General features: G+C 37.2%; 1 protein-coding gene across 27 annotated transcripts in view; it reads right to left on the reverse strand.

The window, feature by feature from the left end:
- Window positions 1-18403, reverse strand: part of LOC105227111 (ADP-ribosylation factor-like protein 4A) — a 566667-nt gene that overhangs the window by 212264 nt on the left and 336000 nt on the right. The window contains exon 6 of one of the 27 annotated variants that reach the window (XM_049459659.1): window positions 18017-18386. The exons of the other annotated variants lie outside the window; for them this stretch is intronic. Within the exon in view, the coding sequence (XP_049315616.1) occupies window positions 18027-18386 (360 nt within the window). The 3' untranslated portion in view covers window positions 18017-18026. Of the gene's footprint in view, window positions 1-18016; window positions 18387-18403 lie in introns of those variants that run through there. 27 annotated transcript variants of the gene reach the window in all.

An 18403-nucleotide genomic window follows, 5' to 3' on the forward strand; every position in this document is an offset into this window, starting at 1 on the left:
TATTCATTTGCACACATTTATTTTATAGACTATAGTGCAAAAATTGCTTTTAATATACATTTCAATTATTGTTGAATTATTATTATTTTGGAATAACAAATAAATTACAAATTGTCAAACAGTCAGTATTACCTTATCGACATCATTTGTAAAAATAAATTTGTCAAATAATCAGTATTACCACACTAACCTAACCTAACTAACATACCCTCTATGACATTGCTACTTCTTCGCGTAGAACTCATTTTTGCGTGGGCGGCCTTCAGCCACGCTTCAAAAAAAATAAATCTGTGCCAATTTTTTTTCGCGTAGAACTCCTTACTGCGTGGGCGGCCTTCCGCCGCGCTTCAAAAAAAATAAATCTGGTCGGTCCAACACCGGGTGTATACATTTTCTTTTTCTCCCATAGAACTCATTTTTACATTGGCGGCCTTCAGGCCGCTTACATTTTTAATATGTTTTTTTATTGTTTATCAACGTTTATGTTTCCTGTATTTAGGGTATAATATTTCCTTATATTTTTTTGTTTTAGTTTGTAAAATATTTTAGTATGGTAACACTGATTATTTGACAGTTTGTTATTCATTTGTTATTCTATAATAATAATAATTCAATAATAATTGAAATGTATATTAAAGCCATTTTTTGCACTATTTATATAAATAAAAATAAATCGCGAAAATGTATGTATGTAGCTCCTAACTTTCATACGACTGAACCAAATTAGATGATTCTTTTTTTATAATGTTCGTTGAGGTTCAGGGATGGTTTCTGCGGAGAAAAAAATTCGAATAATTGCCGGAAAACCCTTGAAAACTGCCCTTTTCTTTTTCTCATACAAACGAATGAATGTTTGTTCGTTAGTAACGCTAAGAGAACGGCTGAACCAATATTAATGAAATTTTAAGAGGTTGTTCGTCGTGGATCGGGAAAGGTTTAGAAATAAAGAACCTGTATGTCTTTTGAGAGGAAAAGTCGGAAAATTAAACAATTCCAAAAAGTTAATTTTTTCCATACAACATTTTTTTTTTCAATTTTTTTGTCTTGTTTTTCAATTATTTAAATCTTTCAAATTTGGCGTTTGCTTCAAAAATTTTTGAAAATTATTCAGTGAAATTGTTATGTGTTTTTAAAACAAAGTGTTCAATTACAGCTTGAAATTTTTCACGATGCCATGAAAAGGTCGCGCTTATATCGGTCGGTGTTTTTTTTGGCATCAACATACATTAGCAGCCCAAGCCACATGAAACAGTACTCCCAGGATGCGATGATATACGTGCGGTATTATGGGTCGCGATCAATCAGAAAGCGATCGTCACGATGTCATAGCAAGACTTTTTAACAGCTACGATGGACATTATCTTGAAGCAACGCATATATGGTGCTGTTAGATGCTAGATGACCTCTGTTGAGTGGCAAAAGAGAGGTTTGCCGCACGCACACATTCTTTTTTGGATGGTGGAAGGTGGTTACACCAGATCAAATTGATGAAATCATTCAATAATGCGGCAATTCCTGATGCAAAGAAAGATCCAGTATTATACGAAGTGATGAAAACCAATAAGGTTCATGGACCTTGCGGACACCACAACCCCACTTCGGTTTGAATGTCTGTCAATAAATGCACGAAACAGTATCCGCGTACTTTTCTTTCGGAAACAGAAACTAGAAATGATGGATATCCACTCTATCGGCGTTGCTCACCAGACGACAATGGCAGAACATTTAGCATTCAATTTAGAGGCGTGAGTATCGAAGTTCACAACACATGGATCGTACCATATTCGCCACTGTTGTCTAATTCACATTCAAAATTCATGTCAATGTTGAGTATTGCAGTTTGGTGTAATCGATAAAATACGTTTGTAAGTACGTCACCAAAGGAAGCAACATGGCGGTTATTGGTCATGAACGATACGGTCGATATGTGAACTGCAATAAAGCGCTTTGTGGAATATTTAATTTTGCAATTCATGAACGTTTTCCGACTGTTGTGCGTATCGCAGTTAATTTGGAGAATGGCCAAAGAGTGTATTTCATCCCAGAGAATACAGTATAGCCAGTGGAAACATCGCCAGCAACAAAATTAACATTGGCGAGTTTTTTCTTAACATTCGTCAGTGATGTGTTTGTGAGAACATTGTTCTATTCGAAAATATCTTGATATTATACATGGAATGCATCGTCGAATAGTTACGCAGAAAGCAAGGCCAACCAGTAGATTGACATCCAGGTGTCTTATCAACTAACGCATTAGGACGAATTTACACAATCCACCCGAAAAACGACGACTGTTTCTACCTTCGGTTGCTATTGATTAATGTACGCGGTTCAACTTTATTTGAGTCATTGTTTACTGTGAATGGTATATGGGAATATGTGCAAGTTTTGGAGAAGTAAGCCAGCAATTACAAATGCTGGAACATTCTAATCACTGCACTGGAATGAAAATGAAGTTCGCATACTTTTCGATATAAACCTCGACATTGTCAAAGACATTTTACATCGTCTTCGCTAAAAATTGGAAATGGCTCAATTTCGGTTGATACTTCCGGTGGTTCGATATCAATTCCATCTTCCCTTTATCAATTCACGAAGGATGAACCCATCACAAATGTTCGGACATTGGCCAAATTATCATAACTACGATTCCTTAAGTGCACGCACAATGTTAGCTGCCAAAAATACCGATGTTGTTGACTTCAACTGGAATATTCAAAGTCAAGTTCCGGGAGACTTGTGCTCATACAAATCGATCGATCGCCATGACTATGAAGATGACGCCGTGAATTATACAGTGGTATTCCTAAATTCTTTGGACAGGCTTGGTATGCCACCGCATTTGCGTCTCAAAGTAGGATCTGTCGTTATTATGTTTCCCAATATTCATGCGCCGAAACTGTGTAATGGAACCCGACTGATTGTGACGCACCTATCGAGTACAAAGAAACAGAATGCTTGATCCTACGAATTACTTTGAGTTCTAACGATTTGCCATTTCAGTTCAAACGTATTCCGTTTCCAGTGAAAATTAAATTTGAGATTATGGGCCCAGGTCAGAACGCATAGGGCACCATTTGTTGTAACGGCAAATATTAACTGAAGTAAATTTTCAATTTCATGTGTGCGCGGTTTTTAAATAAGTTTTTAAAATCAGTTTGTCTCTGCAAATCGAAAAACTTGCAGAATATAATTACGGCGTCTGGTCGGATCTGTGCGCAGTGTGCTAATTACCACAGATTTGTGGTACGTTATAAGTGATAAAAAACCAGAGGAGGCAACGCCTCAAGATGTGCAAAAATGGAACACAGCAGACCAAAAAGCGTTGACATGCTTGTTCCTTAATGTAAAACCGACGCAATTATTGCATATAAAATCATGCAAAACGGCATCAGAAGCATGGCAAAAATTAAAGCAAATTCATATGCCAGTTGGTCCAATAAGAAAAGTGCAGTTATATCAAAAATTGTTGCGTTTGAATATGCAGCAAAATGATGGCGTGATTCAGTATGTACAGTTGTTTGTCGAAACGGTCGACAAACTAGCGGTATTAAACATACAAATAGCGGATGATTTGAAAGTCATAATGTTTTTGTCAAGTCTTCCTAGCTCGTGGGAAACTTTTGTTGCAGCAATTGAGACTCGCGACGAATTGCCAACTTTTGACACAGTCGAAGCTAAAATTCTTGAAGAAGAAACAATGAAAGAGAGGACATGCAAGCAGTGTATGCATGCGCAAACAAAAGCACATCTGTAGCGCAAAAGCAACTAAGCAGCGTTAGAACACACGATTGGCAAAGCGATGCAACGAAAGAAGTGAAGAAGCAAAAGAAATTCAAATTTAAGGGGAAATGCTTCAATTGTCAACGATCGGGTCATCGGGCAAGTGAATGCCGAAGTTCAAACAAAGTAAGCAACAATCAAAATGGATATGAAGAAACATCAAACTGCTTAATGTTTGGAAGCATTGACGAAAAGCAGAAGAAAAACATTTGGTGCATCGACAGTGGCGCTACTTCTCATATGTGCTGTAATAAAAGTTTGTTTATTTCATTTACTAGGAACGAAGCAAAAATTATGTTAGCAGATGATCAATACGTTGAATCATATGGTGTAGGTACTGTATTACTGCAAAGTGAAAAACACAAAATAGAATTACAAAACGTTTTATATGTACCAGCGCTACGCATGAATTTTTTGTCAGTGAGTAAAGCAGCGCAGTTCGGAAATTACACTATTAGGGTATTCACAAGGTGTCATAGTGTGTCATATCGTCATATTGTCATATTTTTTTATGACTGTCATAACAACACTGTTGTTGTTTCACATGCAAAATTAAAATATGACTGATACAACACTGCGTGGTATGTTTCTTGAGTTCGCTATTCTATCAGCTGTATTTGTTTACTTTCTTATTATTGGCGTTTAAGTGTTTGAAATTAATAAATTTAATAAATTTCGTTATTAATATGGAAGGAAACCACGATATTCAGGTAAATTAAGTTGAATGTAAGTGAAATATGGAAATATTTTGATGTTTATGTGGTTGCAAATGATTTTATTGCAGTGTAAACCAAAACGCCGCCGTTTCAACCCGGTGCATAAGTGGAATGCGGCAGAAGAAAAAGCGCTTGTGGAGTTCCTAATGGAAAATAGAAGTTTCGAGGTTTGTCATTTCAATTTAAAAAAACAAAACAAAGTCAAATAATTTTTTTTTAAAGAAACCAACGGCTCAAAGCTTTTATGGTCGTTTCATCGAAGACACGCAGCTGACGGTAGGATGGAAAGTAGTGCGCCCAAAAGTATGCAATATGCAATCAGCTGATTAAGTGTAGAAATATGACAAAATATGACATACAACAGTTAAGGGTGCTCACGAGTGTCGTATTTTTAAGAATATTAAAATATGACATAAGACATACAACAAAGCTTGTGAATTGCCTATATGTTCGAAAAAGAAACGGCTTTAGTGAGAAATAAAGAAAAACAATTAGTGTTAAAAGCAAAACCAATAAATAACTTATATTTATATATTGAAAAAAGAGTTGTTGGTGTTGTAAATATGTTAACTAACTTGCAAGTTACAATTAGGCAATTCACAAGCTTTGTTGTATGTCTTATGTCATATTTTAATATTCTTAAAAAATATGACACTTGTGAGCACCCTTAACTGTTGTATGTCATATTTTGTCATATTTCTACACTTAATCAGGTGATTGCATATTGCATACTTTTGGGCGCACTACTTTCCATCCTACCATCAGCTGCGTGTCTTCGATGAAACGACCATAAAAGCTTTGAGCCGTTGGTTTCTTAAAAAAAAAAAAATATTTGACTTTGTTTTGTTTTTTTTAATTTTTAAATAAAATCATTTGCAACTACATAAACTTCAAAATATTTTCATATTTCACTTATATTCAACTTAATTTACCTGAATATCGTGGTTTCCTTCCATATTAATAACGAAATTTATTAAATTAATTAATTTCAAACATTAAATGCCAATAATAAGAAAGTAAACAAATACAGCTGATAGAATAGCGAACTCAAGAAACATACCACGCAGTGTTGTATCAGTCATATTTTAATTTTGCATGTGAAACAACAACAGTGTTGTTATGACAGTCATAAAAAAATATGACAATATGACGATATGACACAATATGACACCTTGTGAATACCCTAAATGTGGCACAACAGATACGGTCACTTGAAATTTACGTGAACTCAGTGAAAAAGAATAAGTTCATGGTATGAAATTAAAGGGTACACCAAAACAAGTGAATTACAGTGAGTCACAGTCAAAAGTATCCACTTGGGTATTTATATTGAAAATGCGATTGTTGATAGTTAATTATTAAATTCAATTTTATTGTTTTTTATATTTGAACATTAACATCTTAACTTAAAATTAATAAATTAAAATTAACAATATTTGTGTAAATTCTATATAAAAAATAATAATTGTAAAACAAAATCAATTTCTACCTCACAGTGAAAAGTATCCACGATAAAAGTTTTATTGAAAATAGGATTTTCGTAGGTGGTTAAAGTAATTGAACTTGTGCATACAGATGTGTGTGGGCCTATGAATGTTAAATCGCTAGGTGGTAATCGAATTTTTGTTACATTTATATGAAAGCCAAAAGTGAGGTTTTTGAAAAATTTAGAAATTTTAAAAACTTTGTTGAATGCCAAATGGACTGTAAGATAAAAGCCATACGAAGTGATAATGGTAAAGAATACATTAACAGTGAATTTGATAATTTTTTGAAAAGTTGTGGTATAAAGAGGGAGTTGACTGACCCGTATACACCCCAGCAAAATGGTGTTGCGGAGCGAGCCATAGTCGAAATGGCCAAAAGTTTATTAATTCACGCAAATCTTGGTCAATTTTTGTTGGCTGAAGCGGTACAAACCGCAGCGTATTTACGAAATAGATGCCCAACGAAGGCATTGAATTCTCGTAATCCATTGAGGTGTGGAAGCAGCGTAAGCCATCAGTAAAGCATCTACGTATTTTCGGGTCACGTGCATTTGCACTAGACAAAACAAACAAAGGCAAATTCGATGCGAAAGGCATGGAGTACATTTTTGTTGGTTACTCCAATACAGCAAAAGCATATCGTTTATATGATCAACAGTGGCGTATTTTAGTAGAAAGGCGCGACGTTAAATTCATTGAAGGCGAGTTTAATACGAGCATCACTTCAGAAATTAGTTCACCACAATGCAATGGTGACTTCGCGACAAACATCATTCACCTTAAGTCTCCAGAAAATGAGCAGTCAGCAACTGAAAACGTAGGCGAGCGTGAAATGAAAAACGACTTCGATGATGAGGAGGACGAGTTTGCCACAGCAAGTGAATCTGAAACAAAGCAGAGTGCAACAAGTTCAGAACAAGATGAGTTACCAAAACGTGGGCGTGGTAGACCAAAACTTATTCGAACAGGTTAACCAGGCAGGCCAAAGAAGCAGTTTCAACTTTTAAATGTAAACCCTACAGAAGATGAATGGGTTTAAATCAAGATTAGTTGCAAAAGGTTGTGGGCAACAATTAGGTGTCAACTACTGGGAGACGTTTTCTCCAGTTATACGTTACGAGACGATACGCATGCTTTTTGCGATAGCTGCAGAAAAACAGCTGAATATGTATCATATTGACATATCGAACGGTATTTGAACAGCAAACTTGAAGAAAATATTTTCATGAAAAAACCAGAGGGCTTTATCAGCAAGAAGTATCCAGGAAAGGTGTTAAAGCTACAGAAAGCAATTTATGGATTGAAACAATCCGGCCATGTTTGGAATAGCACGTTAGGCGCAGTTTTAACCAGCATCGGGTTCAAAAGGTGTAGACATGAGCCATGTTTGTACGTGAACAACAACAATCAGCAGTATAGTTATATAGCAGTCTACGTTGATGATTTGATCATCATATATCCCAGCGAAAATGAAATAGCAGAAATTAAGAAGAAGATTGCAGCAAAGTTCCAGATGCACGATTACGGTACTGCAAGTTATTTCCTAGGGTTGGAAATACAACGAAAAGGTGAAAAAGGTGCGATTTCTTTGCACCAGAAGAAGTACATCAGAGCAGTTCTCGATTCATTTGGTATGCAAAATTGCAGGGCAGTAAGCAAACTTTCCAGGCACAATACAGATCCGCACATTGAGCACGAGACAGCAGCTAAGCATATACTACGTTATTTATTTATTATATTAGAAAGTCGTACACAGGATACGCTTTTTACTCAGGAGGTAGTTCTTTTTCGTGGTCCTCAACCAAGCAGAACATCACAGCTTTAAGCAGCACTGAAGCTGAATATGTAGCTTTAGCAATGGCAGCAAAAGAGGCAATATACCTTAGCAGACTATTAAGTGAGATTGGCTAGTCAAGCTCAACACCAATAACGCTATATGGTGACAACATAAGCGCACAACATATCGCTCGCAATCCAACTAACCACAAGCGTACAAAACATATAGATATTAAGTATCATTTCTTTCGTGAAAAAGTTGAAAATAATGAAATCAATTTGAAATATGTATCCACAGATAGGAATGTTGCCGATATCTTAACAAAGTCTTTGTCTAGGCAAAAACACTGTAATTTTGTAAAAATGCTTGGAATAAGTTAAAGTTTTTGTTAAAAAGTAGATATACATATAAGCTTAAGAAGAAGTGTTGAAGATGTTATCTTAATATTATTCATATGGCAACCTTCTAAATGATATTATCTGTATCATAGATTCTTAACTGTAACCGTAAATTACTTCTTACATTGTACATTCAATTCAGTTCAGTTCTTATTAAACCTTAGACTTAAACAATCTAGTTTCTTGGTGTGATAGAAATGGCATGCCATTGAACCTTAAAAAATGTAAAACAATGTGCTTTTCACGTAGAACTGTAGACCCAACTTCATACACAATACAAAACATTAGGTTGGAGCAAGTATGCAGTTTTGTTGATTTGGGAGTAACTATAGACCCCAAACTCAATTTTAATCTTCACGTATCTTCCACGGTTTTTAAAGCTAAAGGCGCTCTTAGTTTTGTTAAACGTTGGTCTAAAGAATTTAGAGATCCGCTTACCACAAAAATTCTTTTTACATCTCTGGTGAGGCCTATATTAGAGTATGCTTCTGTGGTATGGAACCCTAGTTACCAAGTCCATTCGGATAAGTTAGAGTCCGTTCAAAAACAATTCTTACTTTTTGCCTTAAATCATTTGAATTGGGATTCCAGTTTAAATCTTCCCCCTTACACTAAGCGTTTAAAACTTATAAATCTCCCGACACTCGCTAGTCGTAGGGAGATGCTTGGTATAATATTTATTTTGGATTAATATTTAAAACTCGTGAATGGGTCAGTCTGTAGCCCATCTCTCTTATCTGATATTAATTTTAACGTCCCCGCTCGCTCTACCAGGCAGTTTAGACCCTTACTTTTTAAATTTTCTAGAACAAATTTTGAGTTAAACGAACCATTCCTCCGTATATGTCATGATTTCAATTTTCATTCCAGCACATTTGATTTAACAGACTCACTTTTTACAATTAAAAAAATTATTTTAGCTACTCTTAACAAGTAAAATTATAAACTTTAATTTAATTCTTAATTTTGGCTGTTGAAATTTTTGTTTCTGTAGCTGAGCAGCTTAAGATCGCAACGCTTAAAACTCTCTTGCCTTTTATGACTCGGCTAATTCCGCTCGTTCGCGGATTGCGCCCCTCGCGTCGGTTGGGCGGGAGGAGGGTAACCGTTGGGTATTAAAAATAAAAAACTATAAATACTGCGTTTATTAAATAGAACACATTTTTCTTAAAAACTAAACAACATATAATTATTTCTTCCTTGTTATTATAATACAATAACATCGTCATCTTAATTCCCTGAATAGTTTTTATTTTTTTTTTTGTTTTTTTTTTTCCTTTTTGATACTCTTGTTACACAGTTAAATTTTTTGTTTTGTTGTTGTTGTTGATAACAGCATTTCGTTTACTAAACTGTGTTATAATGTCGTGTTCAGTCATTTGTTAAACCACGTGTGTTGTTCAATTAATTCTTCAAAATCGTGAAAATGGAAAATGATGATATTGTTACAAAAGTAGTATTAAGTTGTATTTGTATTGCTATATGCATCCCTTATTATGAACAATAGCTGTAGGTATATGGAATAGCATTTGTCTTGTTGTAGACATCTGGCGCCGCGGCTGTCTGCTTGTCGAAACAATAGACATCTGGCGCCGTCTGCTTGTCTAGTTAAACAATTGCTGAGTCTGGCGCCACGGCTGTCTGCATTTGGCGCCGTATAGCATTATGTTCTTGTAATTTCCAGACGCAATATTCTAGAAGGACACGTCGGCATCAGCGAGAAGTGCGTGGCTATATAAGCCGTGGCAGCGCCAACGTAATCAACCAGTGCTAAGAGTAAACTGATATAGTGTAGACGAGTTGTAAAATAAAGAGATTTTGTTGAAGTGAATTAAACGGCTTTTAGTTTTATTTGTCAATCCAGAGATACGAACCTACTAAAGTAAAACTAGCAAGGAGTAAATTCGTAACAATATACTTGTTTATAATATAATTCCGGGTTTGAAGAAAACCAGCAAATTATTACATATTCACACAGAGGGACAAATTTATAAATTTAAATATTCTCAAAATAATACAAAATATTATAATTGTTATCAAAATGGATGTCCTGTCAATATTGCCGTGGATTTGAACAATGCAATACATTGCCGTAAAGCAAATAAAAACTTAGTGCACAACCATGAGGCCCAAAATGAATTTATAAAAAAATTAAGTTTAATTAATTCTATTAAATTCGAATGCGCTAATAGAACGTCATTGAAAAGATCAAGTGTTCCTCAAGTATATGATGAGAATTGCAAAAAGGCTAAAGAGTCTGCTCATTTGGTTGAATTTGGGAAAATGCGAAGGCAATTAATAAACATAAAATCGGAAGCCTTGCCAAAAGCACCTCAAAATTTCCATGACATAATTTCAATTTTTGAAAACCCAGAAATTCGCAAGAATTATACAAATTCAAAATATGACAATGATTTGCCATTCTATCGTGGTACGGTGATTGAAGAGGATTTCGGTTACTCAATTTTTGTGTCCCCTACAATGTGTAACTCAATAATGGATATGCCTCCTGGCGAACCACGTCATTATTTAATAGATGGGACTTTTGGTGTAGTACCGATAAGTAGTTCCAATAGCTTTAAACAGCTGCTAATATTTCATATTGCTCATAATGAACATGTAAGTATCTTTTTTTAAATATTGTTGCGGTTAAATTAATATTTGTACATTTTTTTAGACATTTCCTTTTATCTACATTTTAATGTCAAACAAATCTTTGAATGCATATATCCATGTACTACAATACATCCAAAGTAATATTTTTGACATGAAGCCCTAAACATTCACCACGGATTTTGAGTATGGCTTAAGAAAAGCATTGTCACAGATTTATCCACAAACAAAATTAAAGATATGTTGGTTTCATTTTATACAAGCTGTTCGAAGGAATGCTTTAAAACTTCCTAAGTTCATGTCGAAATTAAATAAAGATAATGATGCGAAACAATTCTTTCGCAAATTTTTAATATTACCGCTGTTAAAACCAAACGATATATTAATTGCATATCTAAATCTGAAAAATCAGGCTTTGAGTTATAATTTAAAAAGCATTTTTGACCAATTCATAGTATATTTCGAGAGACAGTGGATTAAAAAGGTATATTCCATAAAATATTTAACACTCCCGTTTTAAGAAATAACATATGTATGTACATTAGGGCCGGTCGATTTAAAAATCGCAAAAAAATCGCCCATTGCTCTGTGAAAATCGTACTCTAGGGATCAAAATAAGAAACTTTTCCGAAGGAACCATACCTCTAAAACGAATTTTGATGTCCCCCAATTTGGGTCGAACTTTTGGGTAGGGGCAAATTTTGAAAAATCACACTTTGACCCATTTAGAGTGCTCCAATCGAGTCCAAATGTATGACCGACCCCCACTAACTTTGGACAGCCGATCCACCCATGCCAGTGGCACACCCCCTGGAACTCCCCTGGGGGGTTCCCATACAATCATTTCAAAAAATCACCATTTTTGGCCTTTACATTAAAAAGTCAGCTAAATGGCTATGTTTTTTCCTTATTTTTATTTATTTATTTATAATAGTATCTATTTTTTTTCTTAAGAAATTTATTTAGTCAGAACATATGTAAATGAAAAAATTAATTTAAGTGAGTTATAGAAAGGAAACTAAAAAAACTTATTGTTTGAAGTCTTTTTTACTTTCAAAACTGGGCAATTTCGCACGTTTGGAAACGCTAGCTAGCAATTGAACATGTCGTTCCGTTCCTTGTATGTGTGATGGAATTTTTGGATCATTAAACGGTGGATCATCTTGATTTAAATATTCTTTCAATGTATCGTACGGAATGCCTCGAGTGAATGGTGGTTCTAATACTATATTTATATCATTCAATTGATCAACTCTAAGTTCCATTGGCTCGTCAACATCGGTTCGATAGCGTAGAATTTTCTTGATGGCACAGTCGCGCTTTTCTTTCCTATCATCAAACAACATTGATGACAAGATATTTTCGGAATGCGCATAATATTGTTACAAAAGTAGAAATAAGTTGTATTGCATATATGCATCTCTTATTATGAACAATAGCTGTAGATATGTGGAATAGCATTCGTCTTGTTGTAGACATCTGGCGCCGCGGCTGTCTGCTTGTCGAAACAATAGCTGCATTTGGCGCCGTATAGCATTATGTTCTTGTAATTTCCAGACGCAATATTCTAGAAGTACACGTCGGCATCAGCGTGGAGTGCGTGGCTATGTAAGCCGTGGCAGCGCCAACGTAATCAATCAGTGCTAAGAGTAAACTGTTATAGTGTAGACGAGTTGTAAAATAAAGAGTTGTTGAATTGAATTAAACAGTTTTTGGTTTTATTCGTCAATCCAGAGATACGAACCTAGCAAAGTAAACTAGCAAGCAGTAAAATCGTAACAATTGGTGTCAGAAGTGGGATTGTCAAATAATCCAAATTCAAGTTGGTTAAATTCGGAGAATTGAGAATTCAGCAATTAAAAAAGGAACTGGAGGAGCGTAATTTGCCGATAAGCGGGCAAAAGGCGGATCTGCAGGCACGGTTACGTGAAGCAATGGAAGCGGATGGAATTAATGTGGACGAGTTTGAATTTGTTGGGCCAGAAACTTCTACAAAGGTAGAAGAAAAAGTAGAAGAACAACGAACATCATCAAGTGTAGACATGAACTTGCTGTTAGTGGCTATTAAGCAAATAGAAAATCGTCTGGCACAGCAAATAGCTGAAAATACAGAAAATGCAGTGCAAACAGAAAATCGTCTGGCACAGCTAATGACGCAAAGAGCTGAAAATACATCACAGTTAGAGTCTCGCCTTACACAACAAATGACTGGAAATAATACGCAAATAGAAAATCGTTTGGTACAACAGATTACGGAAAATACTACACAACTACAAAAACAAGTGCAAGAGAAATTTTCAAAATTTGAAGACGAATTAAGCACTTTAAAAAACGACGAAGAAAATTTAAAATCAGAAGTTCTTCAATTAAGTAATCGTGTGCGAGAACTGCAACTACATGGCACTGCACCATCAACAAATAATCAAAGATTGAAGGCACCCACATTCGATGGAAGTACTCCATTTCAAATTTTCAAACTTCAGTTTGAAAAGACAGCAATAACTGGAATGCAGCGGACAAAGTGGCGTCCTTGTTTGTATCATTGAAAGGACCTGCGGCAGAAATTCTTCAGACTATTCCAGACTGTGAACGGGACAACTATGAGGCATTGATGAGTGCGATAGAAAGACGATATGGTAGTGAGCACCGGAAACAAATATACCAGATCGAACTGCAAAATAGGGGTCAGAAGATGAACGAGTCATTGCAAGAGTTCGCAACTGAAATAGAACGACTGGCTCATTGGCAAATGCAGATGCACCTGTGGATTACATTGAGAGGGTAAAAATTCAATGTTTCATAAATGGAATTCGTGATGTGGACACCAAAGGCGCCACATATGCATTGCCAAAAAGAACGTTTGCTGAAACGGTTTCGCACGCCCTCACACAGGAAAGAGCTTTTCTACTAAGTAAACCAGCACACAAAGTACAAAGGGTTGAAATGGAACAACCGGCGCTGATGGAAGAAATATTGAAGACTCTGAAGACAATTGCTGCACCGCGAGTAAATACAACGGGAAGATGTTTCAACTGTGGAAAAGCGGGTCACTTTGCCCGAAATTGCAATATAAAAGTAAATCAAAACGGAAACAACCAACATCTCACAAGTCGTTAAACTAAAACGGAACAGTTCAAAGGGGCGTGAGCTGGTTCCCACAACTATTTGCCCCGCCATCTCGATAACACAAATAGGTCGCCATGACAACAATCTTACTATCAACGGCATCGTAAATGGACGACTGTCAACGCTTACTTTGGATACTGGTGCCACACATTCAATTATCCGACCGGATGTGGTAAGAGGAACGGTTGAACCATTAGTCGGTTGCAAGCTTCGAACGGCCACCGGGGAGGAAGCAGCTGTCGGGGGAAAAGTGTTTTGCGAAGTGATGATTGGTACCTTGGAAGTTAATCACACCTTCATCGTAGCAGAAATCACGGATGAAATTATAATGGGAGTAGATTTCATGAATGATCACGGGGTTACTTTGGATTTAAACAAGCAAATGCTGTTTTGCCAGAACATGGAGATGCCTATAAACACCGGATATGTGACCAACGTTGAAAGTAAGAGGGTGATTGTTGATGATAATCAGAGTATTCCACCAAAATCTGAGGCGATTGTATGAGCTAAAGTGAATGGAGGAAGAATTGTGGATTGTGGAACCAACAAAAATAGATACACCCATATTGGTAGAAACGCTTGTGAAAACTAGAGAAGACGCCACCATTCCGGTCAGAGTAGTGAATGAATTCAACACGCCTATAAGGCTGAAGAAAGGAGCAGTAATTGGACAGTGCCAGAATATATGTGCAATAGCACGATGCGAACGGTCACAACAGAAACCTACTATTGAGCCACAGCAGATAAGTCCTACACTCCTAAACAATTTGCTGAATGAGGTGCATGGAAATGAAAAATTAAAAGCAGAAAAACTATTAGAAAAATACGCATCCATATTTGCAAACGAAGGAAACAACACAGGAAGAACCGGCATTGTCAAACATCGCATAAATACCGGAGACGCTAAACCAATCCGACAAGCTCCGCGTAGGGTTCCACTAGCAAAACGTGAGGATGCTAACAAAATTATTGAAGACATGCACAAAAACGGTGTAATCGAACCTTCAATAAGTCCATGGAGCTCACCTATCGTCTTAGTTAAAAAGAAAGATGGTAGCACCCGTTTCTGCGTAGATTATAGGAAGTTGAATGATGTCACAAAGAAAGACAGTTATCCTCTATGGAGAATCGACGATACATTAGACACCTTGTCTGGAGCGAAATGGTTTTCTACATTAGATCTACAAAGTGGATATTGGCAAGTCGAGATTAATGAATGTGACCGTGAAAAGACCGCTTTCAGTATGGGCGACGGGTTATGGAAATTCTCTGTGATGCCATTTGGGTTAATGCGCCTGCAACGTTCGAGCGACTGATGGAACATGTGTTAAAAGGACTCAACTGGAAGACATGTTTGGTGTATCTTGATGACATTATCATCATGGGAAAAAGTTTTGATGATCATCTGAAAAATCTAGAGGAAGTCTTTCAGCGAATAGCATCAGCCGGATTACGCTTGAATCCCAAAGTGTTCATTATGGAAGAAGCAGGTCACATATCTCGGACATAAAGTGTCAACTGAGGGGATTCACACCGAGGAAGGAAAAATAAAAGCAGTTAAAGATTGGCCACCCACCAACATACATGAACTCCGCAGCTTCCTCGGCTTATGCACGTATTATCGCCGTTTTCTACCTGGATTTGCGAACGTGGCTAGAAGTTTACATGATTTAACAAAGAAGAATCGCCCGTTTGTATGGCAGTTGGAACAAGAAAAAGCGCTTGAGCAGCTTAAAGAACTACTTTGTATGGCGCCGATGTTAGCTTATCCAATACCTGGAAAGAAATTCATCCTGGATACAGATGTGAGCGCTTATGGAATTGGAGGTGTCCTGTCTCAGCTCATCGACGGGCAAGAAAGAGTAATTGGGTATTACAGCAGAGTGCTCGGGAAACCAGAGAAAAACTACTGTGTGACGCGAAAAGAACTACTAGCTGTGGTGGAATGTGTAAAACATTTCCACAAGTATTTGTATGGACAACGATTCTTGCTGAGGACCATTCAAATGGTTATTACAGTTTAAGAATCCGGAAGGCCAAATTGCACGATGGATCGAAAGATTACAGAATTACGACTTCGAAACAGAACACCGAAAGGGGATTCACCACAAAAATGCGGATGCATTATCACGTCGCCCTTGTCCACTGGAATGTAAACATTGCTCCAAATCAGAGGGAAAAGAAGGTATAATCGACGTGCGATTATTGAGTATAGAACCTGAAGATGATTGGACTCCTCACCGCATCAGAATCAATCAGCTGGAGGACCCTGATCTTGCAAAGCTGATAATAGCCAAAGAAAATAGGGTACGACCGCCAAAGGAACAAATAAGTAACGAGAGTCCAACTGCAAAAGCATATTGGGCCCAATGGAACAGCATAAACCTCGTTAATGGATACCTTCATCGTACCTGGGAAAGCGAAGATGGCAAACAGTCTCGTCTGCTGATCATAGTACCGAAGTCCATGATCCCGAAAGTATTGAAAGAATATCACAATGGACCTAGTTGAGGGCACCTTGGAATTACAAAAACTATAGAGAAGATTAAACAACGGTTCTACTGGATCGGTTGTCGAGATTCCATAGCAGAATGGATAAGTGATTGCGTAGAGTGCATGGCAGCTAAAGGTCCTAAAGCCAAAAGTCGCGGTAGGCTACAACAGTACAACGTGGGATCACCATTTGAACGAGTCGCAATGGATGTTGCAGGTCCGTTCCCAACCAGTACGGCCAGAAACAAATATCTACTGGTTGTCATGGACTATTTCAGTAAATGGCCAGAAGTATATGCCTTACCAAACCAGGAAGCGAAGACAGTAGCCGAAGCGTTTGTAGAAAATTGGATAACAAGGTTCGGAGTGCCCGTCGAATTACACTCAGATCAAGGCAGGAATTTCGAATCTTCCATTTTCCAAGAAGTCTGTACATTATTGCGCATCCACAAGACACGGACAACAGCGTTACATCCACAATCAGATGGAATGGTGGAGAGATTCAACCGAACGCTCGAAGAACATCTGCGGAAAATCGTTCATAAAGATCAACGGAATTGGGACAAGTGCATCCAGATGTTCCTGCTGGCGTATCGTTCAGCGAAGCACGAGACAACTGGTTGCACGCCAGCAAAGATTATTTTCGGATCTGATCTGCGAGTCCCTGCTGACCTTAAGTTTGGAACGAATCCGACAGCTGTAAGAAATGATGGAGATTATTGTTCTGCTTTAAAAGAAGAAATGAATGAATTGCATCTAATGGTAAGACAGCATACGCATCTGATGAGCAATAAGATGAAGGACCGGTTCGATCAACCGGCAAATTCAAAAGGTGATCTGGTCCTGTTGTACAAGCCACTTCGAAAGAAAGGCTTGTCCCCGAAACTGCAGACAGCCTGGGAAGGACCCTATATGGTGATGAAACGACTTATTGACATGGTATACCGCATACAAAGAAATGGAAAAGCACGATGTAAAATGAAAGTAGTACATTTGGAGAGGCTCGTCCCATTTGGTTCAAGAGGATTTGTGCCTAATCGGGACGATTAGGCTTAAGTGGAGGGCAGTGTTACAAAAGTAGAATTAAGTTGTATTTGTATTGCTATATGCATCTCTTATTATGAACAATAGCTGTAGGTATGTGGAATAGCATTTGTCTTGTTGTAGACATCTGGCGCCGCGGCTGTCTGCTTGTCGAAACAATAGACAGCTGCGGCGCCAGATCTACTTAAGAAATTGCTGAGTCTGGCGCCGCGGATGTCTGGTTGTCTACTTAAACAACTGCTGAGTATAGCGCCGCGGCTGTCTGCTTGTCTAAACAATTGCTGCATTTGGCGCCATATTGCATTATAATTTCCAGACGCAATATTCTAGAAGGACACGTCGGCATCAGCGTGGAGTCCGTGGCTATATAAGCCGTGGCAGCGCCAACGTAATCAATCAGTGCTAAGAGTAAACTGTTATAGTGTAGACGAGTTGTAAAATAAAGAGTTGTTGAATTGAATTAAACAGTTTTGGTTTTATTCGTCAATCCAGAGATACGAACCTAGCAAAGTAAACTAGCAAGCAGTAAAATCGTAACAATATGAATTATCTTTAATTACTTGATTGACAATTTTGCGTAAGCGAGGTTCTAGAAATCGTGACCAACCAATGAACTTGAAAATAATGCACTGCCGTACACGACAGAGCTGTAATACTTGATATTGAAGTACATTGGCACATAACATTTAATTATAAATTCAACTAGAATTCTTAAATTTGCATCTGGATTTTCCATTGTCACATATAATCGCAATAATCTAGCGGCCTTGGTGAGCGACCGAGAATGTACAATTTTCCCTGTTTTGATGTTAGCCAGATCCACCGGAACCACGCTGCTAGAAATTGCATGGGCCATGTCGTATAAGTACTTTGAATCGGTGGAAAATTCTTTTTTTTCTGGAGCAGGGGGCATATTTTGCAACTCAATTTTCTGGAAGCCGTCCACCACCTAAAAATATATAATAA

This window comes from Bactrocera dorsalis, chromosome 6 (genome assembly GCF_023373825.1).
Source record: "Bactrocera dorsalis isolate Fly_Bdor chromosome 6, ASM2337382v1, whole genome shotgun sequence".
Classification (NCBI taxonomy): Eukaryota; Metazoa; Arthropoda; class Insecta; order Diptera; family Tephritidae; genus Bactrocera; species Bactrocera dorsalis.